This window comes from Hyperoodon ampullatus (genome assembly GCF_949752795.1).
Source record: "Hyperoodon ampullatus genome assembly, chromosome: 2".
NCBI classification, from domain to species: Eukaryota; Metazoa; Chordata; class Mammalia; order Artiodactyla; family Ziphiidae; genus Hyperoodon; species Hyperoodon ampullatus.
Window position 1 is genome coordinate 197,910,105 of NC_136915.1, and position 22,368 is coordinate 197,932,472.

Consider the following 22,368-nt stretch of genomic DNA (forward strand, 5'->3'; position numbering starts at 1 on the left):
GTTTCCCATCTCTCCCTGGTTCCCTCTGACCTGCACAAGCCTGGTCTTGGCTTAGAAACCATGGGGACCCCAGTGGCCCCCGAGTCAGGTGCCAACCCTCCCCGTCGGCATCTGTCTTCCCATCCCCCACGCTGCCTGCCTCCTTCTCAAGCCCTCCGGCCCCCCCAGCCAGGCTGGAGATGTCCTCACAAACAGGGCAGCCAACACAGGGCAGAATCAAGCAGTAGCCCTTCAATTTAAGACTACAGTGTTGTTCTCACACTGGGGTTTGTGCAAGGCCTGTGAGCCTCAGGTTGTGCTGTTGTGTGTGTGATGGTGGATGCTTTTGCCCTGGTTGGGGCCACTCCTTTGTTGGGAAATTTGTGAAAATTGCAGAAATCTGAGAGAACTCTGTGTCGACGTTAGGAGCCTCCAAGAAGACAGCCAGTACCAGTCCCCCTGATAAGGAGTCAGCTGACGGAGGAAGACGCGCCGTCCAGGCGCTGGTTTCGGGAGACACAGTTCTAGCCCCCATTCCATCAGCTGGCGTGGGGCCTCGGGGGCTGGGTCCCCCTCTGTGTCTGTCTCCCCTCTTGACTGAAGGAGCACAGACGCCATTCAGGGGAGTCTGGAAGCGCAGGGGTTCTGGGCAGTCACAGTAACTGGCAGATGCTCCCAGCGCTGCGCAGCGGGCAGGGATGCAGAAGCCCCAAGGCGCTCGGCCGGTCCTGTGTGCATGGCGAGCCCCCCACCCCCCGGTCTTCGGCGCCTTCCGTTCCTGACCCGCCTGCGGCCCACGTACCCCTCTTGCTGCCCCCAAGGCCGTCTCTCTTTGCCCCCGCCCTTCTGAGTCCGGACGGACAGTGTGGAACCCAACGGGGAGAGCGGCGGCGGGAGCAGTTGGTGACCAGGGAGCAGGGTACAAATGCGGGGTTTGTCGCTCTATGATAAACAACCCTCCCCAGCAACACTGCGAACTTGGGCCTGGGGCTGGCCCCGTGCCGTCCATGTCCCTGCAGCCCGGCACTCGGAACCCACAGCCGCCCATCGGAAAGGAAGCCAGCAATCTGGGGGGCTGGAAGGGAGGGTGACGTGGGTCTGACTGGACCAGGCCCCTGCCCCCAGATCCGAGCCCTCTCTCCTGTCACTTGCCTCTTAGTGACACAGGAGGTCAGCCAGTGTCCTCTGAGTGCCAGGGCTGCCAGCCATGGGCAAAGAGGCTGGGCAAGGCTGTGGTCACTCACTTGGTGTGTAGTGCAGCCCCTGTGTGCCAGGTACCCCCAGGCCTGGAGGCTGCAGAGGGCACTGAGAGTAAGTCCTTGCCTTGAGGGAGCTCCTGGCCACATGGGGCGTTGTGTCCGGATCATCATAATTCAGTTGGTGAGGACATTAGTAAGAAGGCATGCTGAGCGAGCCCTGAGTTTATTTTACTAACTCGTACAGTTTAATGACTCATGTAATTCTCACTCCAACCCCTGTGAGGCAAGTACATCGTGATCCCTATTTCACAGATGGGAAGACAGAGGCTGGGAGGTGTCACGCGGCAGGGCCAGGCCCACGGGCTCATCAGTGCTGTGCTGGGTGGTGATGGGGGCAGGGCAGCACCAGGCACACAGCAGGAGCCCAGCTAATGCCCCTGCGGGAGCTTGAACAAAACCCTGTAGGACGCAGGACGATGCTCAGTTCTGCCGGGGGTGGGGGCGGGTGCTGGGAGGGCCTCACAGAGGTGGCCTTGGGGCACAGCCATGCCTGGGGACAGGGGCTCATCTCCCGGTCACTCTGGCCGCTCTTTACTTGGCTGCAGAGACGGGCCCTGCTTCCTGGTCTGTCTTCCAACCGGTGGTGACAGTCCTCCCAGGCCCACCCAGCAGGACCCAGGGGCTTTGCCGTCTGCTGTTTCTCCTTATAGAAAAAATGCAAACAGAACAAATCCCCCAGGGCCCTTGGGTGTCAGCCAGATGGCCCTGGGGGCGGGTCTCCTACTACCCCCCACCCCGTCCAGGTTTGTGTCTTGCTGCTCTATGCCCCTCAGTTCCCCAGCATCTTCCTGGTCTCCACGGCGCCGCCGCCTCTCCTGGCTTCCTTGGTGGTCCACTTGCTACACAGGGTCGAGCTCTGAGAACGCTTCCTGTGCTCGGGCTGCCAGCCTCGCTCATCGATCCTCTCTGTCCCCCTGCCCATGGCTGTGTCCAGCCCAGCAAACAGAGCCCCTCTGGGTGCCCCAAGGGCTGCTGGGAAAAGGCCTCGGGGTGGGGCTGCAACCCAGCCTCTGGCCCCTGCAGTTGAGTTGAGAGATGCAGCGGGCAGTGCCCACCACGAAACATGGTGCCTCGCGTCCAAAAGTGTTCAGACTTAAACCAAGCGTGCCCTTCCGAAGGGGCCTCTCTGTGTAACTGTGTAGATCAGGAACCCACAAAGCCCGTCCCGGAGAGCTGTGTGTGCGTGCACGCATGCGTGCGTGCGTTGCGTGTGCATGCGTGCACGTACGTGCATGCGTGTACGTGCGTGCGTGTACGTGCGTGCGTGTGCGTGTACGTGCGTTGCGTGTGCGTGTACGTGCGTGCGCGTGCGTGTGCGTGCGTGTGCGTGTACGTGCGTTCGCAGTGCTCACAGGGCGGCAGCGGTGGGGCAGAGTTTGAGGCCTGGCCTCGGTGTCCAGCTCACCCACAAGCTGGGCCCCAAGCAGCGCCCCCGAGCAGCCCGCGCCCTCCCAGCCAGCGACGGAGCCCGCTCGCCCAAGGTCACAGCCGAAAAGAGTTCCACCCGCGGGGGCAAGCCGGGTGAGTTTCTCCCACAGAAATTCTGTCTTGATAACATGTGGATACTTGGAGAATGCTTGTGACTTTCATGAATACAACCCAAACTTGCACGTGTACAGACACACACACGTGCCCTCCCGCGACACGCATGCCCGGTGCCTCACAGACAGGCGCTGCAGGGGCTCACGAGTCCTGACACTCGCAGTGCTTACACGTTCGCACGGCCCGCGCCCCTCTCCCTGCCCTGGTCCGGGCAAGGACGGTTGGGCGCCCGGGGTGACCTCTCCCAGGAACGCCACCTTTACCGGACTCCCGGGTCAGAGCTCCCGAGGGCAGGTTCCTCCTGAGGCCCGCGTGCCGGGCCCCTGGTCCCCAAGGCCGGCGGCCCGGCGTCTCCCTCCGCGGCCCCGCGTCTCCCTCCGCGGCCCTTTCCTTGGTGCCAGCCCTAGCCCTTTCTTGCAGTGTTGGCAGACGCCCCCTTCTGCCCCTCACGGAGCCTTGCGGCTGGGCTGGGCGCTGTTCCGGGCAGGATGCGGGGCGGGCGGGGTGCAGGCTCCTTTCTCTCCAAGGAGAACAATGAGGCGGCTCGTTGTGGAGGGGCCATGGAGCCACATCAGAGCCTCTGAGGTGCAGCCCCTGGGGTGACGGCTGAGTGATGGGGCCTGAGTCACATGCCCGCGAGCGCCTGTGGAGACACGTCCAGAGATGCTCGGGGTACGTGTTCAGAGGTACCTGCTTTTGTGGATCCTCACGCCTTCCTGCCAGGCTGATCGTGCACCGGACCCGGGGCCGGGCAGGAGGGTCTGCGGCCTGAGCTCCCGTGGCCGCACGGTCTCCTCCCGCCACCGTCCAGCGTGCCCTGCGGCTCTGCGGCCGCCAGCCAAGCAGCCACAGCTCGCCCGGCCCTCCTTCTGGACGGGCAGGCCCGGGATGGCCCGGCCCGGACCCTGGGTCCTCATGTGGAGCCAGACGGGAGCCTGCCGGTTCCTTGGCTCTACCTGCCCTCGATGGCTTCCTTCCTCAGAGCATGTAGCGTCCAGAGGCCAGGCTTCACTGGAGGTAAAACACCGGAGCCTAAACAGCCTTTTCATAGGTTGGAGCTGGGCCTCGAACCCCTGACCCCCACCCTATCTCCAGCACACACGTCACACGCGTTTCTTGTGGAAAATGGAGACCCTGGGGTTTGCAGGGAACGTGCACCCCTGGGGAGGAGGGAGCTGCAGGAAGGCCAGCGGGTGGTGCCCGGCCACACGGTGGGCCGGTCTGGGTCCACCCTGTGCCCTCAGGCTGGGGGAGCTGGCGGAGGTGAGAAGCAGCTGTTAGGAGTCTGAGACAGGAGGGATTCCAAGTGTATGAGACTCACATGTGCAGCCCGAGCATCACTGCTCCCCGGCGCGGACTGGGAGGAAGACGCTGGGGCGGGGCAGGACCAGCAGGCTAAGGTCACCCCTTCTGCCTACTCCAGGCCTGCTGGGCTGGGACGCTTTCCCACAGGTCACCGAGGGACAGGACTGATGTGTGTGCCCTGTTAGGCAGTCTGTAAGCCCTGGCTCATTTAATCCTTACGAGGACCTTAGGAGTTGGGTGGTGTTCAACCATTTTTATGGATGAAGAAACTAAGGGTCATAGTGATTAAGAAAGCCTGAGGTCTGGCAGGTAAACCAAGGAGAGAGTTGACCTCAGCGCTCTTTTCCGCTTTGCTTTCTTTTTTCCCCCTTGAAAATAGATTTCATCTTATTCAAATTAGAAATGTTTAGCATTTTCCTCTTTGTTTTCTTGAGTGTAAAGTGGAGGTAACATTGGAATCCACCTTGGGGTTGTTGTGAGAATTCAATGGGATTAGAGTAAGTCCCCTCCACACGAACAAGTTCAGTTCCGAGAGCGCGTCTGTAAACCCTATTTGTCTGTAAGTCCAGCAAAGTTAGCCTAGGTACCCGACTTACCCAACCGGCTACAGAGTACTGTACGGTAATAGGTTTATAACACTTTACACACATACAATACATAAAAAACAAACACAAAAAATAGAGAAGACATTTTTAATCTTACAGTATAGTACCTTGAAAAGGACAATATTACAGTACAACAGCTGGCACACAGGGGCTGGCACCGAGGGAACAGGCAGGAACAGTTACTGACTCGAGGCGGGGGAGGAGGTGGGAGATGGTAGAGCTGAAGGGTCGTCAGCAACAGGAGATGGAGGGCGAGCTGCAAGTTCACTCAGGCCTGACGTGGATGGCACAGGTTCTGGTTCCTTGCTGGATTCAGTTCTATCCACCCTCTTGAAAAAACGATCCAGTGATGTCTGGGTAGTAGCTCTTGTTTTCTCGTCCTAGATGACAAGGTAGCCCTGGATTGCATTCTCAGTAGCTTGCTGCAGCCTTTGTGTATCATTCTACATTTGGGTCGGCCCTGTGCCTCAAAAACTAACAGTGCCTCCTCAAATAAAGAAAATCCCCCTGCCATTTCCTGTGTCGTGAATCTCTTCAGTTACTTCTTCTTCCTCTGTCCCTCTTCATCCTTTCTCTGCGCCTCCAATTCCATCAGTAAGCTCCTCATGTTGCACAGCAAGGAGTTCAGTGAAATCGTCCTCTTGCAGATCTAGCTCCCGCTTCTCACTGAGGGTCACTACGTTGCTGAAGACCTCTTCGGACTTCTGATCTGCCTTCTCAAATCCACAAACATCATGAACAAACTGTGGGCAAAGGTTCTTCCAAACCCCATTCATGGTGACCACCATACCCTCACACCATGCAAAGTCAATGTTTTTTATGGCCTTGTAGATGTTACGGTCCTTCCAACGTTGTCCCTAGGTTCTTCCTGATTTGTCACTTACCTTTACTGCCTGACAAAAAGTGTGACCTATATAATATTTCTTGAAAGTCGCTGTAACTCCCTGGTCCATAGGATGGATGAGCAATGCAGTATTCGGTGACAGATGCACTACTTTGACGTTGGGAAAAGTCATCCATGAATGGGGGGTGGCCCAGAGCGTTGTTGAGCAGCAAAAGAATGTTTTTCTGGAATGTCCTTTTCCGAGCAATATTTCTCTACATCTGGGATAAAGTGGTGGCAAAACCAGTCCTGGAACGTGGCCTGTGTAATCCAGGCTTCGGAGTTACGCTTCCACACAACAGGAAGAGAGCCCTTGGCTATGTTTTTAAGGGTTCTTGGGTTCTCTGAATGATGAACTAAGAGAGGGTTCAGCTTCATATCACTGGAAGAATTGCCACCAAACAACAGTTAGCCTATCCGTTGCTGCTTTACAGCCCGGCATCAACTTTTCCTCCTTACTGATGTAACTTCGGTCTGGCATCCTCTTCCAGTACAGTTGTGTCTCATCCACATTAAAAACCTGGTTGGGTAAATACACACCATCATCAATAATTTCTCATTGTGTTTCCAGAAGTTCCCGGACAGCTACCCTATCTGCACTTGCTGCTTCTCCACTAACTTTTACGTTGTGAAGGTTGGCTCTAGCCTTGAACCGATGAAACCAGCCATGGCTGGCATTAAAAGACGTGCCCTCTGATTCTTTGCCGTGTTTCTTCTTCAAGGCTTTATAAAGGCTTTTCGCTTTCTCTTGAATCAGCATTAAGCTGAGCAGGACGCAGCGCTGATGTTGATCCTGCATCTGCACCCGGAGAAGATTCTCCATCTCCTCCATCACTTTTCCATGCTTCTTCAATATTTTGTCAACATCGTCGGCACAGCTGACTTCACATGTTCCATGATCTTGTCCTTGTTCTTTAGATTCGTGCCAATGATTGAATGATTCATGTTATAAGAATGAGCGATGTCTAACATCTCTTTGCCTCGCTTCACTCTCTCAATTACTTTCACTTTTGTTTCCATCTTATCGCTTGGCGCTTCTTAGCAGTACCAGCTACATCACCGCTGCTTTTACGCTTGCTTTCAGACATCCTGGGCTTGAAATGAAGGTACTGTACTACTGTACTCTATACAGTACTGCAAAGTACACAAAAACACAACCACTTGTAAAGGATGCACGCACGTGACAATGTATGCCAGATGCGTGACCTAACTTATGTGACTGGACATGCGAACGCACGTTCGCATCTTTGGAGGTTCGTATGTAGGGGACTTACTGTATTTGGATAAAGGTTAGCCTGTGCCTGACACAAAGTGGGCCTCCAGTAAACGCCAGCTGTTACACAATCACAGTACTGTGATTCCTTTGTGTGCAGGGTATCTTGGAGGGCAGTGACACAGAAACCACTCTCAGGGTCTCTCAGATAATATGGGAAGGCGAGACTGGTCTAAGGTGGGACTCCTCGGGAATCAAGCATCCTCAGGGATGTACCAGGGGCCAGGCCCTCTGGTTGGAGAAAAGTAGGAGGAGCCTGGTGGGGTTGGGGGAGAGACGACAGGAGAGAGACTGCAGGCCTCAGAGGGCTGTGGAATCCCGCGGGCTCAGGGACTGAGTAAAAGGCAACCCCCTGGTGAGTCGGGCTGATTCCAGGAGCCCACGGGATGGCGGTGGTCTCGGGTAAAACGTCCATGAGGGATCCTGCGTGTTGATTGGCCCTGTCCTGCTCTGACATCCCCTGAATTTTTCTCTGGCCTGTCCCCGACGGGGTCGGCTTCCTCTGTGGCCCTCATCACAGCCCGTCCCGTGGAGGGAGGGGGGAGGCGGGAGGCGCAGGGGGAGCCACGGGGAGCACACGGCCCGGGAGGACGCAGCTCACAGCCTGCCCGCTCCCTTCTCTCCCGCAGAGACCTGAGCATGAACAACCTCACGGAGCTCCAGCCCGGCCTCTTCCTCAACCTGCGCTTCCTGGAGGAGCTGTGAGTAGATGGGGGGAGCGGGGCGGGGGGCTGGAGGCGGGCACTGTGACCTCTGACACGGGGAACTGGGGGTCCCCAGGGGGACGGGTGGAGCCAGCGGAAACGGCCTTGGGGAGCTGTTCTGAGCGGGGTCAGCCCCACCTGCCCAGGTGTGGGCCCGATGGGGGCAGTGGGGACAGAGGAGCTCGGACACCCAGCCTCTGCCTCCCTGAAGCCGACCGGCTTTCTGTCAGCGCTGCTTCTCTCCCTGGGGTCATCCTTGACCTGCCCTTGCCCCCTGTGTCCGGCCGCCGGCCGCTCCCCAGGTCCTGGTGGTTCTTCCTCTGAAGGTCCCCCGTACCTATCCCTGCTGCTGCTGTTGCCCTGACGTTCCCTCCCCTGGGGCGGCCGCAGCCCCTAAGAACAGATCACCTACCTCCTCTCTGACACACCTTGCCCATCTCAGGGTGCCTCTTACCAGCTCCACGGCCTTCTCTGGCTCCCCACAATCCAAAGGAGCTGCTTCGAGGACCGTCCCTCACCTGGCCCAAGCCCACCTGGCCAGCTTTGCTCCAGGGAGGCCCATCCCCCTGTCCATCCCTGGAGCCCTCCTGCATCTGAGCAGATTTCCCCTCCAGCCTGGCAGGCCCACCATCTCTCTCTCCACTCTGTCAGGGCCAACACAAGGCCCACTTCCTTCAGGAAGTCCTCCCTGGTTGATCCCTCCCCACGGCCTGGAGCCCTGCAGGCTGGCCTCGTGCTCTAGCACCTCACGTGAGAGAGTCATCTCCTTGGCCAGAGTGTCCGCTGTCCCTTGCAGGCAGCCAGGACACCTGCTCCCAGCCCTGCCCCACTCCTCACCCGACCCCCAGCCTGCTGGTTCTTGTTTGGGCATCACCACTGATCCTGGGGCTCTACCGGCTTTGCTTAAACTCTCAAGACTGGGGGCTCCTGGCCCTGACCCACTCCTCCTGCACAGCCCTCCTCACCCTGACCCTAGGCACGGCCCCCCACGGGTGCACTCAGTCTGCCCGGAGCAGACGAGAGGGCGCCTGGCGTGGGCACCCGGGCTCACCACGTCAGCGAGTGGGCAGGGTGGGTGGGGACGCCTTCCGAGGAGGAATTTGAAGGCTGTTCTCAAAGGCAGGGACAGAGGGGCCGTCGAGGTGCAGGGGCCCAGCTTGGTGGGAATGAAGGGCAGGACAAAGGCCTGGGAGCCGGGCTGGTGACACGGGCACAGCCTGAGCCCTGGGGGCTGCCGGTCCTCCATTCCCCACTCCCCGAGAGGGGTTGGGCCTGTTTTAGAGGCAAGATGCCCACCTAGGGAACCCAAGCTAGTAACCCCAAAGGTCACGATGCCTTTCCATGTGTTTTTTTTTTAAACAACAAACGTCAAATAAAAAGTGTGTGTGTGTGTGTGTGTGTGTGTGTGTGTGTGTGTGTGTGTGTGTGTTTATTGGCCGTACCATGCTGCATGAGGGATCGAACCTGCGCTCCCGGCAGTGGAAGCGCGGAGTACTAATCACCTGACCGCCAGGCAAGTCCCCTCGTAGAGATATATTTTTTAAAAATAGCTTCTGAGCTGTGTCAGCACGATTTCCACATCGGCAGTCGGCAGGCCTCTCAGTGAGAACTGATGTGCCCAGTGATGCCTGAGAGGCTCTGCTGCATCCTCAGCAGACTCTGCTCGTCAGGCTTAGCGCTGAGGACACGCATCAGCACATTCCGTCCTGTTTGCTCCTTTCAGAGTTGATGGTCACCCATGACAAACGTGGAAACGCTTAATTAGACCACAGGGTTAGACTAATTTCGACACCCCGTTTCCTGCCCCCTGGACTAGTGGGGTTGTCTGTGTAGTTTAGGGCACAGGGAGACCCAGACACACCCGTCTGATCTGACTCCACTGGTGACGGGAGACAATGCAGGGGGATGGTGGGTAAGCAGGTCAGTGCTGTGGATGGACGTGGTGGACGTGGGCCTAGTGGTAATCGGGTCCGGGGAGACACCAGCACCCTCTGTGACCCGAGCCTCGGTTTCCTCCTCTGAAGGCTGGGGGTCCTAGTGGGCCCCCTGTGGGGTCATTGTGCAGTTGGCAGTGCAGTTGGCAGCGCACTTACGCCAGCAGCCTCCCTCCCACGTCCCAGGATGCTGACCCAGGGCCACCGCCCTGCCTGGCTCCCTGCCAGCATCACCCACCACCCCTTCTCTCTGACTTGCAGGCGTCTCTCTGGAAACCGCCTCTCGCACATCCCGGGACAGGCGTTCTCTGGTCTCTACAGCCTGAAAATCCTGTAAGTCTTAAGTCCCACTTTACATGGAGATGCAGCCTGGAGAACTCTGGGCAAATGGAAATTTTGTAACCTGTCTTGGTTTGCCACTGGCTTGCTCATTTCCTTATCTTCACTTTTCATTTTAAGTATTTCCATGTCTTTGCTTTCGCCTTGTCTGTAACAAGCTTTGTGATTTGTAAACAAATGTATAACAGCACCTGGTGCTTAGGCCACAATGTAGGGAAGTGACCTCCTCTCCTTTCTGTAACGTGAATAGTGCCCGTTAGCACAGGTCTTTGAGGGTCAAGGTCAGATTCAGACCCACGTGCCCCCCCGGAACTCTTAGGCCGGGTGGGTAGGACAGTTTCTGGAGAGGTTTCCTCTGGACCCCCTTCCTCTCGAGCCCCAGCCTTGGTCTCTGGCTACAGCACTGAGTCCCATTATCTCTGCAAACATTTCCCCTCCTCCAGTTCCTAGGCGTCTCTGTCCCTGAAGCAAAAGGAAAGTGAGAATTGAAGAGGACCTTGTGTTATTCTCTTCCATTGAGCCCACAGCCCATTGGACAAAAGGGGACACTACGGCACCCTGTCCCCAGCCCCAGTCCACAGCTCACCTCGTCCCAGCTGCGACTGTCCTCCCCGGGCCCCACTCCTGCTCTTGTGATGAGTGTGGGTGAAAGGAGGTGGGAGAAGGGGACGCGGGGGGTCTGAGGGTGGATCAGAGAGGTTCCTCGGAAGGGCTCGTCACCACAGGGACTGGCTTGGGAAGAAGAGGAGGAGCCCGGGGGCTGATCCTGGAGCATCTGAAATTTCCCTGAAGTGGTGAGCCGCTCCCACGCTCTCCTGCCCCCTCAGCCCCAACTTGACCTGCAGGTCTTCTTTGTACAGTTGAGCAGGTTGTTCACTGCACAAGACCATCACCTGAGGGGTGAGAAGGGGCTGGAATCTAGCCCTGTGCCAGCCTTGGGGCTACTTCCATCTAGAAAGGAATATCTTTCTAATTTGCTCCAAGTTGTCAACGGGCTGGCGGTGGCCCTGCCCACTTGGCCTGTGGGCTTCAGGCTTCCAGCCTGTCAGCAGCCCCCGACCACCTCCAGGCGTTCTCCGTCCTCCGTGTTGTCTGACTCCGGCCCTGCTGGCCTCTCGTGCCGCCTTACTCCCTCGCTGCCCGCGGGCACTCTGCCTCTGTCCTGTCCCTCCTTCCTTCCGCTCTGCTGCAGACCCTGCTCTCCCATCCTGCCGGCCCTCAGTCCTTCCTGCCTCTTCTCTTGGTCTGTCTGTCCCGCTCCCACCAGCGTCGCTTCCCCGGGGGTGGGGAGGCCCCCGGAGCCAGACGTGGCCCAGGCGGCCTGCGTGGTGGCACGTCCGTGCCCAGCGGCAGGCCCAGACCTGCAGCCGGATTGGTGAGCGGAGGATCTGTCTGCTGGGCCTTCAGAAGATGTGAGACTCGCGTCCCGTTCCTAAGCCCCCAGCTTAGGGTGAAGCCTCTTTCTTCTTCGCCTGCATCAGGCAATTAATCAAAGCCTCCCGGAAGCCGCAGCCCCGCCCCCTGGACACCGTGCGCCCTAGTGGGTCGGGCGGCAGGAGAGGCTGCGGCTGGAGAGGAGGGCAGCCAGGCTGTCCATTCCCACCGCCACTGACCCCCACCCGCCCCCCGCGGACACCCCAGTTCCCTAAAGCCTTCGTGTCCACTTCTCTGCTTCAGGGATGGGTGGGTGGTCTCGGGGGATGGCGCCCGCCTACTCAGTGTCTTCACAGCAGGGATTCCACCTGCATCTGGGCAAGAAGTACTCCCTGGTGTCCACCACGGTTTCTCCTTCTGCAGTGCCTTCTCTTACTTGTTTTCAGACCTGCGAGAAAAATAGAGCAGTAAAGCCCGCCATCAGCACAATAACCTCTTCTTGTGCTGGGAGGCGGTCACTTTAGCTGCTCCAGGGGCCCCTGTCTGAACTTCATCTTCCTTCTGGTGGGTGAGGCCTGGCTGTCCCTGCAGGACACTCTGCCTCCCCCTGCCCTTCCGGAGGCAAAGGACCAAAAAAGGGGGTTCCCTCTCTGATCCTCTCTGAGCGGCTGTGGCAGAACCCCTCCCCTGTCCATCCCGCCCAGCCCCACACCTGACCTGGAAGTCTTATTCCTAGGGTCCCTGCCTTCCTGCGCTGGTTCTCCAAGGCTCTGGCCGGGCTTGGGTCAAGAGGGTCAGCCCCTGCCCCGTGCCTTTTCCCGCGACCGTAGGTGGGGGTCCCTGTCCTGCAGAGTCCTGAAGGCTGAGAGCCCAGACACACTGCCCCCACCCGCCCCCCCACCAGAGCTGTTCTCAGGGAAGCCACAGTTCTTTCTGACCCAGGTGTGTGGGGAGATGCCTGGACCTCTGAGGGCACCTGCCCTGTGCCCGTCGGGGCAGGTGAGGGGCAGATGTGGCCAGAGCTCCTGCATGGGGTAATGCCTAGAGCTCCCGGAGGGTGGACGGCATGCCTGGCACACAGTAGGTCTCCCTGGAGGTCCCTCCTAGTTCCAGAGCAGCCCATCCTGCAATAGGTGCTGTTCCTGGGGCTGTACCTGGCCCAGGAGGGCCCGACGGGTGTGCGGGTCAGGGTGAGGCAGCTTCCTTCTTTCCTGCCCCTGGCTCTTCCCTGACCCCCCGGGGGGCCGGCCCCGTGTGCCCCCTCCTCCTCTTCTCCAGAGGCCAGCAGGGAAGGATGTTCCAGTGGCAGTGGCCACCCAGGTCCTCCCTTAGGACTGGGCGAGCAGGACCCTTGCCCAGGGCCCTGAGGCTTCGGGGACTCCCCGAGGCCCTGGAATGGCCTCCTCACAATTTTCTGAGCACAGCTCTGGTGGCCAGGGTTGGCTGGGGTCAGCAGTGCCACCTGAAGGCCCCAGACCCCAGTTTCTCCCCTTCTCGCTCTCTGACTCACTGCCCCGCAGGTCCAGGAGGACAGCCTCCCTAGCGGATCGTGCCCCCGGCTGGCATGTCCCTGCTCTTTTTTTTTTTTTTTTTTTTGCGTTACACGGGCCTCTCACTGTTGTGGCCTCTCCCGATGTGGAGCACAGGCTCCGGACGCACAGGCTCAGCGGCCATGGCTCACGGGCCCAGCCGCTCCGCGGCATGTGGGATCTTCCCGGACCGGGGCACGAATCCGTGTCCCCTGCATCGGCAGGCAGACTCCCAACCACTGCGCCACCAGGGAAGCCCATGTCCCTGCTTTTGTGGGGTCATGTGTGATGGCGTCACCAGATGGTGCTGACACTCCGATGTGGGTGCCTCAAGTTGTCTCTATAGACACACACACCACAAAGACAGACTTGCCTGGGCCCTGCACATCCTCCCCTTCCCTGAAGGAAACCTGGCCTCTCGGCTGCAGACGGAGAAACTGAGGCCTGGGGAGGAAATCGTGCATTTGCCTACGTCCTTTCAGAGTAGACGGCCGGAGGCTCCCACGTCCCGCTCCCCGGCTGTGTCTCCTCCCCTTCAAAGGGTCCTCTCCAGCCCGGCCTTTTCCCCAGAGTCCCTCCGAGGCACTCTCCCAGCCCCGTGCACGGCGCCCTGGACCTCCAGCCAGGGAGGGGTGGGACAGGACTCCGGGTTCTGAGGCTGGGCTCCGGTGTGGCGGGCAGGCAGGCGGGCGGGTGGGAGTCCTTCAAGCCGCCTCTTCACCTCACAGGATGCTGCAGAACAACCTGCTGGGACGGATACCCGCCGAGGCGCTGTGGGAACTGCGGAGCCTGCAGTCTCTGTGAGTCAGGGGAGGGTTGGGGGCGGGCCTGGGCGCCCCTTCCTCCCTGCACCCCCCGTCCCCACAGTGTGCTCCTGGCTTTTGTTTCTTCAGGGGGCTGTCGTCGTCCTACGTCATGTGTATGAGCGCGTGTGTATCTCGGGGCAGGAAGGCACCCAGACCCTGTGGAGGACTGTGGGGATGGGACCTCCCTGGGTGGGGCCCCCGGGGCCGCCGTCCTGGGATGTCTGGCCTTCTGCCGTGGAGTCTGGGTGGGCATTGGAGGCTGCCGCTCTAAAGAAGCGTCAGGAAGGGGCTCACCTGCTCGGACCCCCGGACTTTGGTGGCAGGGGAGCATTCAAACTCAGACACATGTCTCCCCGCGTCCCAGACTCGCGGCGCGGGGCGGCCCGCCGCCGCCCCGCGCCGCCCCGCGCCGCCCCGCGCCGCCCCGCGCCGCCCCGCGCCGCCCCGCGCCGCCCCGTCCAGCCCTCCACGGAACGCTGCAGTTCCTGTCCTGTCCACTAGGGGCGTCGTGGTTCCAGGGCAGAAGGAGAAGCAGGTGGGATGGGTGAGGGACCAGCCGCTGTGGGCCTCTGGGCAGGAGCTGGGTGCACACCGTTGGGCCTGGAATGCACTAGGGGCCTAATGCACGCTGCCTGAACCAACTGAATTTTCAGGTACATCTGCGTCTGATGGGAGAGGACATAGGTAGTTGGGGGGAATCAAAGCTGGGGGACAGGACTGGGGGAAACTGAGGCAGGCTGAACGTGCGGTGTCAAGACAAAGGCCTCGGTGTCCTGGCCTGTGGGTCCTGCAGTGGTCCCTGCCCCGTCCTCGCCTCCCCAGGACCCACCGTGCACAGAGGGCCAGCCGAGGGGGCCGGGCCACAACCCGCAGGCCAGTCTCCTCCCTCTCTGCCCAGACACCCCGCTCTCCCCAGCTGCCCATTGGCCCCGCTCCCCCGTCCTCCCCCTCCCACCACTTCCCCCTCCATCCCTGCATGTGCTGGGCCTCTGGCCCTGTCACCTCCTCTCCCTCCATTCAGGTCACCGCTGAACAGGGCAGGCAGCCGGGTGTGCCCCTCGAGGCCACAGTCAAGGGTCAAAGGCCAGGAGGGCCCACGCTGCGCCCCAGCCCCCCACAGGGCAGACTGTTGCTGGGGCGCCCGCTGAGTAGGGGAAGCCAGAAATGGGGGGTCGGGGAAGAGGGGGACGTTTCATCCAGAGCATCAGAGAGGTTTCCACGGGGGAACAGACTCCCACTGGATGTAGTCACACTTACTTAGAGATTAAGGTTTTCCCTGTGACTTGCGTCTTCTGCGTGCTTGGGGACCCTGAGGGTCTTGTCTTTTACACGCTTGGGCCACACAGGCACTTCCTGCACTTCCTGAGACACGGAGGCCCTGCAGCCGGGAGACTAGACGGCCAGCTCCCTCTGTGGCCGTCCCCCCTGCGGCCCAGGGGGTCAGGGTGGGGACGGGGACACAGGCCCAGGGCCCCCCGGGTCTGAGGCCGCCGAGAGGGCGTTGCCTCTTGCAGTCCTGTGAAGACACCTCTGGCGGCGGGCCGGCTGGCTCTGGTCTGAAACGCTGGTCTCTGACGGTCTCTGTGCCCAGCCGCCCGCCTCCCCATGGGAGGTTACCCCCCACCCCCACCCCCGACACCTCAGGGGGTTTCACGAAGAGCAAGTATGCAGCGAATGTGGGGAGGACCTGGGGCAGCTGTGCCGTGCGGGACGCAACTGTCATGTAGTTCATTTACCTTGTTGCCCGACCGTTCATTTCACACGTGTTTTTGAGGCTTTGCTGGGGAGGCAAAAGCCGAGTTTTTTGCCTCTTGAAGGATTAGTGTCACCGGGTGAAGGGGCAGGAAAGGGCATTCCAGGCAGAGGGAACAGCACGTGCAGAGACTGGGAGATAAGGAACTGAGCGGGCCGTGGAGGATGTGCATGGGGGCGAGCTTGGCTGGCTGTGGGGGGCGGCGCTGGGGGGCTGGGGGGAAGGGCAGGAGCGGAACCAGATCCGGAATCCACGAGAGATGAGGAGGACCTTGCCAAGGATTCAGGCTTTATGCTTAAGGCCCTGGGGAGCCATCACAGGACCTGCAGCCGGAGTTTGCATCACTGCAAATCACCCTGGCGGCAGTCAAGGAGGACAGCCTGGAGACGGGGAGCTGGTGCCGGGCTCCTACGCCAAGGGAACGTGACGGGGCCGGAGGAAAGGCGGGGGCAGCGGCTAAAGGAGCAGCGGACTGGCTCTGGGAATATCAAGAAGCCTGGTTGTCAGGGCTCTGGGCTCAGACTGCCTGGGTTCAAACCTCAGCTCCTTCATTCACTCCCTGTAAGGCCGGCAGCTGCCTGGCCTGTGTGCTTCTCCTTTTTCAGTAAAAGGGAGGTGGTGAAAGGGTCTGTGTCCCTCGATAGGACAGAAAGGAGCTACTACTACCACTGTCACTCCTGGGGACGGTGGTGTTGACCGGACGCGGGTGCCCAGGGAGAGGGAGAGCCGTATTGACCGCCAGCTCTCTGGCCTGGACACCTGGGTGGACAGAAAGGCCGGTCACCGACAGCCTGGCCCGCGGTGGGGACTTAGTGAGAATGTGTTGAACGAGTGGTGAGTTGTGAACCCCAGGGGATGAGCCGGGGAGGGCACAGGGCAGGGGGGATGCCGAGGCCCCTTTGGACACGTTGGGTACCTGCCGGTGGGGTGACCAGGCATCTGGGATAAGTTGGAGCGCGGGTCACCCTGCCTGCAGGACACCAGAGTGTGCATGTGCTCGTGTGTGTGTGTGCGCGCGTGCGTGTGCATGTGCTGGGGAGACGGGGGGTGTCACCCGACCTGAAGGTTCTGTTTGGTGGGTGTTACATCAAAGTGAGACGCGTCCACCTGACTCGGGCTCCTCCGTCCAGGAGGGGTGAGGAGTAGCAGGCCCCGACTGCCGGGCTGCGCAGAGAGGGGGGAGCGGCCTCCGTCGGGCGCCCGCGTGCGGCGGCACACCCACGTGATCCGAGTCCATCCTCACGCGCCCCTGTGATAGCGGCCGTCTCTGCCATCAGGTGAGGGAACGGAGGCTCCGGCCGGCTCCGGGCCTCCCGCGGTCAGAGCTGGCGCCTGGGGCGGCAGGTCCACGGCAGCCAGGGCCGCGGGGCTCTGGGCCCCGGGGAAGGCAGTTCCTCGCTTCCCCTGGGCAAACTCCCCCAGACATTCCTGGAACGTCCATGGAGATTCTGTCCCGTGGTCCACGGGACAGGAAGCGGGTTTGGGTGGGGGGAGCGGGCAGGGGATGGGCCCAGGCACGCAGCCAGACGTGGCACCCAGGCTCTTTGGCTCCCCCGTTACCCGCCCCGTCCCCTGCATACACTTGCTTCCTCCCCGACCAGCGTGGGAGGGCGAGGGTGGCCGTGCCAGACGTGTCACGCCAGGCTAGAGCCACGGCCAAGAGAAACCACGGCAGCCAGAGGAGCCTGGGGGAAAAGAGAAACTGGGTGGGGGTGAGGCAGGGCCGGGGGTGGCAGGGGAGTCATGGAAGAGCAGAGAAACAGCCCAGAAAGACCTCAGGCCTGGGCCGGGTGGGGCCCGAGAGGAATCAGAAAGGCCCAGCGGCAGGATTAAATTAGGGGAGAAAACAGAAAACAGCCCCATCCTGGACACGCCGGGAGGAGCACGTCACCACAAGGGCAGCCCCATGACACCGCCGCTCTCTGCCGAGCTGGGGAAACGAGTCCAGGGCGGCGTGGACTCGAGTCCGAGACCCCCGTCAGAAGCAGCGCAGCCCCATCTGAGACACACCGGGGCCTGTGCTGGGGGAGAGCGGGGAGGGGCGCCCGTGTCCGAGTCACCTGTGACAGCCGCACGCTTAGTCTCTGGGGGCTGGTGCAGTGGGTGGTCCCTCTGCAAACACGCCCGTCTCCTGGGGACCTGCCTGTGGGGCGAGGAGGAAAGTGGCCCAGCCGTGCCACCCAGCGCACAGGCTCTTGGAGGACAGGGATCGCAGGTCTTCCTGGGGGGCTTCTGAGCAGACCCCCCTTGTTCCATATCTCTGACCCTCCTCTGAGGCACAGCTATACCCCAGACCAGTGATGACCAGCACTTACGGCCCCTTCCGTGTGTGAACCGCTGGTCCTCACACCTCATTTCACCTTGCGGCTCTGTGGGATGGTTAGACCACTAACCTCATCACCCCATGTCACAGATGAGCAAACTGAGGCACAGCTGGTGCAGGGACTCGGTGGAAGGGACACAGTACGTAGCAGAGCCGGGGTCAAAGCTCAGGCAGCCTGGCCCAGGGTCCACGCGCACACCGTGACACTCAGCCACCCCCCAGGGCCATGCTGAGGGCACTGAGTGGGCAGATGATGAGCCCTGGGCACTGGGCCATCGGGGGCTCTAGGACCATGGTGTCTCCAGTGCATCTCCTCCCAGGGCCGGCCTTGGAGCGTACGCCTCGCTGGAGGATGCCCGCGGATGTTGGTTCGGCCTGCGTCTGTCTGCACCCTGGGGTTCCGGGGTTGGGTGAGGCCGGGTTGGGCCGGTGTAACAAAGTGCCATAGATGGGTGGCTCAGGAGGTGTTTATTTCTAACAGCTGGAGGCTGGCAGGCTGCGATCGGGGCCCGCGGTGGAGCTCTGGTGAGCGAGGGCCTCTTGTGAGCTGCAGATGGTGCCGTGGTGTTGGGGAGCAGAGACGGGCAGAGCCTTCTCCTGACTCGGGAGGGCTCTCATCCCTCCCAAGTGCCTCGCCTCCTAATTCCATCGTGTGGAGGAGGCTGAGGTCTTCAACATACAAATTTCAGGGGACACAAACGTTCGGTCCATGACACGTGGACAGTGTTGGTTGCCAGGGGAGCCCAGGCTGCTGACACTCTGGTATCGCCATGGATCCCTAGAGACCCCTGGTGCCGATCAGACACTCAGACACTCCTCAGGAGAGGCCGTGAGGCGCTTGTGCCTGACAGCCATCGACTCGTGAAGAGCTTTAGCACTCTGTCGCCAGAAACAGCGCGTCCGACCCAGCCATGCGAGGAGCGGCATGGGCACTACAGCCCACCGACCGACAGAGCTTGGGGGAGCCCTGCTGCAGCTTCCCATTGGGGCAGAGGCGGAGCCGGCTGTGCATGGGAGGGGGTCCCTCGGGGAAGCATTTCCTCAGACCTCTGAGCGCCGGGGGAAGGAGGAGGGCATCATGGGGACAAGGACGGTGTCTTCGGGGCAGGGGCCCAGGCAGAGAACGGCTCACACCGCCTGGAGGGACCATGTCGAGCAGTGGTTCTCCGGGCGGGGTCCCTGGGCACCGGCGCCAGCACCTCCTGGGAACCTGTCAGACGTGGCCTCCCAGGCCCCACCCGCACCTGCTGAATCAGAACCTCTGAAGGTGCGGCCCGCAGTCGCGTTTCCACGAACCCCCCACCCCAGTGGATTCTGACGCCCATAGAAGAGTAAGAGCCAGTTATGGATGAAAAGGACCCTCCAGCCCCACTGGGCAGCTTCAAATAGCAGACTCGGACGCTTGCACAGTCTGGAGGCCGCAGGCCAAGATGAAGGTGTCAGCAGGGCCGGTCCTCCTCAGAGCCTCCTCCCGTGGCTGTCGGCTGCCAGCGTTCCTCGAGGCCCCATCACCTGTCCTCATGAGGCCCCTCCTCTCTGCTTGTGTCTCTCACAGGACACTTGTCACTGGGATTAGGGCCACCCCAATAATCCAGGTGATCTCACCTTGAGACCCCTAACTTAGTTACACCTGCAAAGACTCTTTTCCAAATACGGTTCTTCCATCCACAAGTTCTAGGAGTTCGGATGACAACACACCTTCTTGGCAGGCACCACCCAGCCCAGCCAGGGGTGTGAGGGGGACAGAGGGCCGGTGAGGGTCCCGCGGAGAGTGGCAGGATGATAGCTGGGCGTTGAGTCAGAAGGAGACCAGAGGCTCAGCCGGGGTGGCGGTCCATGAGTCAGCCGGGCAGGGGGGCGGTGTCTCCCCAGCACGGCCCGGCACCAGTGGGAGGTGGGACACGGGCCTGGAGGTCTGGGCGGCTCTGACCCTGGCGATGCCCGGTCTGCCATGGACAAGCCCCCAAGCTGCCCCGAGCTCTCAGGTGATCCAGTGGATATGGTCAGCGCCGCCCAACTTGCCTGCCGGCCAGAGAAACCCCAAAGCCCGGCCATGCTGTGGGGCCCACCAAGGGGTCCCCAGGGACCACGAGGTGGCAGATGGCCTCCCTGGCATGGCTATTTCGGGCCCCATGATTATATGCTACTGTATTTGGATCTCCCCAAGGTTCCGGGAGTTGATTACTACATGCGTCTGGGTCAGAGGCTGCTTCGAGGTGGGTGGGTGGCCGGGCATGCCGGCAGCCCCCTGTGTGTGACGAAGGTCTCAACGTGGGTAATTTGGCTCCCAGAGAACTAGGAGAGTGTCCGCGTGGGCTGGGCCCTGGGATCCTGTGAGGGTTCTTCCAGCCATAAATGCTGGTCTGGGAGTGAGTTGGCCCAAGCTGGGCCACCAAGGAGCAGCGTGGTCCTCGGCCCTTGTGGGTCTCCTCAGCCCCGTGGAGCAGCTACAGGCCTAGGCCTGGGAGACCTGGGAGAGGCAGGGGCACCCAGGACGGGGGTGGGAGCTGGCCACTCAGACTGAGATTAGGTGCACATGGGCCCTGGGCAGAGCCAAGAAGTGGGGTGACCCCCCCCCATGGGGAGATGACAGAGGCCAGGTTCCTCCCTCCTGCATAGTGCCTCTTCCTGAGCAGCTGATGCCAGTGTGGAGATCTGGCTTGGGTTCTGGGTACGTGTGGAGGGCAGAGGAGATCCAACCCCTGGTGTTCATCCATCCATCTTCCCTTCCTCCCTCCCCCCATCCACCCATCTACCCATCATCCATCCATCCATCCATCCAACCAACCATCCATGCATCCGTCCACCCACCATCCATCCTTCCGTCCATCATTCCATCCATCTATTCACTTGCTTATTCAAGCCTGAAATGCCTGAGCTCAATAGTAAAACAAGGGCCCTGCCTTTCAGCAGCTCGTGCTTTGACGTGGGAATATCGCACACCTAGACCCCCATCCCCACCCATACACCACGGACTTAAGCTTCTGAGACAGAAAAGTCAGGGCAGGTGAACGTGATGTAAAGTCAGTGTAGAAGAGCGAAGCGGAGCTGACGGACGTGGTGAAGCCCAGTGTATGTAATGAGAATCACACCTGTGGTTCAGGCTCGTTGAACACCCGCTGTGGTACCAGGACCTAGGCTAATGCTGAGCAGATGTCACCTCACTCATTCCTGGTGACACATCTCTGTGGGACGTCCCATGATCCCCATTTTATAGATGAGGAGTGAAGGTTCAGGGAGTTGATCACAGAGTTGGTAAACAGTTTGTCTGCTGGGATCTCACCACCTCGTTTCAGAATTCCATCCCAATGAAGCCTTAGAGCCCAGAGGGAGGTGAGGGGCGGCCAGATCCCAGCCAGGAAGGGGGGACGGCGTCTGTGTGCCGGCCGCCAGCCTTCCACTGGGGCCTCCCCGGCCCCCACTCCCCGGCCATGCAGCCGCCCATCTGTCCGTCCATCCAGGGAGAGAAGACTGGTCAGGGGCTGGGAAGGGGCGATCTTTTTTGAGAGTCTGTGAGTAATCGTCCACCTGTTTCTGGCTGTTGGCGCCCAGGTGGTGGCCAGCCACTCGCCGGCGTGTGGGAGTCTGCACACCAGCCGGAAAAGGCCACAGGTGCCTGGGCTCCTGCTCGGGCCGCCCCAGAGGCCGCAGGGTGGAGGCTGCCCGCCCAGGCGCAGGGCCTCAGAGTACCAGGGGGAGGCGGCGGGTCACCGGGTCCAGGCAGGGGAGGGGACTCTCCCAGTGTCACCAGCGAGATGGGGGCAGGCCTGCAGATGCTTTTTCGCTCCTTTCTGAAAGGGGACCATCATTTTACGAGCCTCTGTGACTTCTCTGGCCAGATGGCTCTAAGATCAGTGGTTCTGGAATGTGGTCCCCCCGGGACTCTGGCCAAAGTGGCGGCCCCCCCTCACCGGCCGCAACAACTGTTTGGACTTGGAGCCAACTCCTCCCCCCGCCTGCCCCGAAATAAAACCGTCCGCTCCGGCGGGACCTGGGCTGGAGGACTCCGTGACCCTCAGGAGGGGGCTGGGTGGTGGGGAGGGGCTGGCGGGGGGCCGCGGTGTCTCCAGCTGGGTGAGTCTCGAGGGGCCCGGGCAGCCCTGGAGAGGACAGCCCCTCACAGAGCCGCGTCTCCCCGAGAGCAGGGGCAGGTCTGGCTCCCGGCTCCTCCCACGCCCGCCCTCCGGAGACTGCTTCAGGGCGCCCCACCCTGATGCCCCAAGCGGGGGAACGCAGCACCTGTCTGGGGCTGGAGGTGACCTTGGCCCATCCCTCTCCTCAGAGCCCAGGCACCGCAGTTTGGGCGAGACCAGGAGGAGAGGCAGAGAGAGGGCGGGAGCAGAGGGAGGGGAGGCGGGAAGGGGCTTGCTCTGAGCACCTCCAGGTGACGGCACCACCCAGTGCCTCCGTGGGCTGCAGGGCCCTGGGCTCTGGTGCCATCTCGGACTCTCTGCTCCAAGGCCCCTCCAGCCACCGCTCCCCCTTCACAGTGCACACGTTGTTCCGTTTGTCACCTCCAGGCTGGCCTCTGCGTCTCCCGGTCCCTCGCAGTGGTTCTCACCAAGGTCCAGACCTTTCCTAAGCCCAGCAGGCTCTGCCCAGCTCTTGTCTCACGGGGTCTCAGCCCCCTCTACCTGACGGGCCTCTCCTCAGTCTTCTCTGCAGGCCCCCAGCCCGTGCCACCCGATCGATGTCAGAATCCTGGGGGCTCTTTTCCTCGTCCCTCTTGAGTCCGCGCCTGCAGCCTGGGCTGCTGCGTG

At 61.0% G+C, this 22,368-nt stretch overlaps 1 protein-coding gene across 2 annotated transcripts in view; it reads left to right on the top strand.

The window, feature by feature from the left end:
* The window catches only part of LGR6 (leucine rich repeat containing G protein-coupled receptor 6), a gene marked incomplete at its 5' end in the record, with an annotated part of 96,320 nt that overhangs the window by 16,565 nt on the left and 57,387 nt on the right, over nucleotides 1-22,368 (top strand). The window contains 3 exons of one of the 2 annotated variants that reach the window (XM_079726177.1): nucleotides 7,476-7,547; nucleotides 9,746-9,817; nucleotides 13,455-13,526. In XM_079726177.1, the coding sequence (XP_079582303.1) occupies nucleotides 7,476-7,547; nucleotides 9,746-9,817; nucleotides 13,455-13,526 (216 nt within the window). Of the gene's footprint in view, nucleotides 1-7,475; nucleotides 7,548-9,745; nucleotides 9,818-13,454; nucleotides 13,527-22,368 lie in introns of those variants that run through there. The other variant, XM_079726178.1, reaches the window with a different exon arrangement.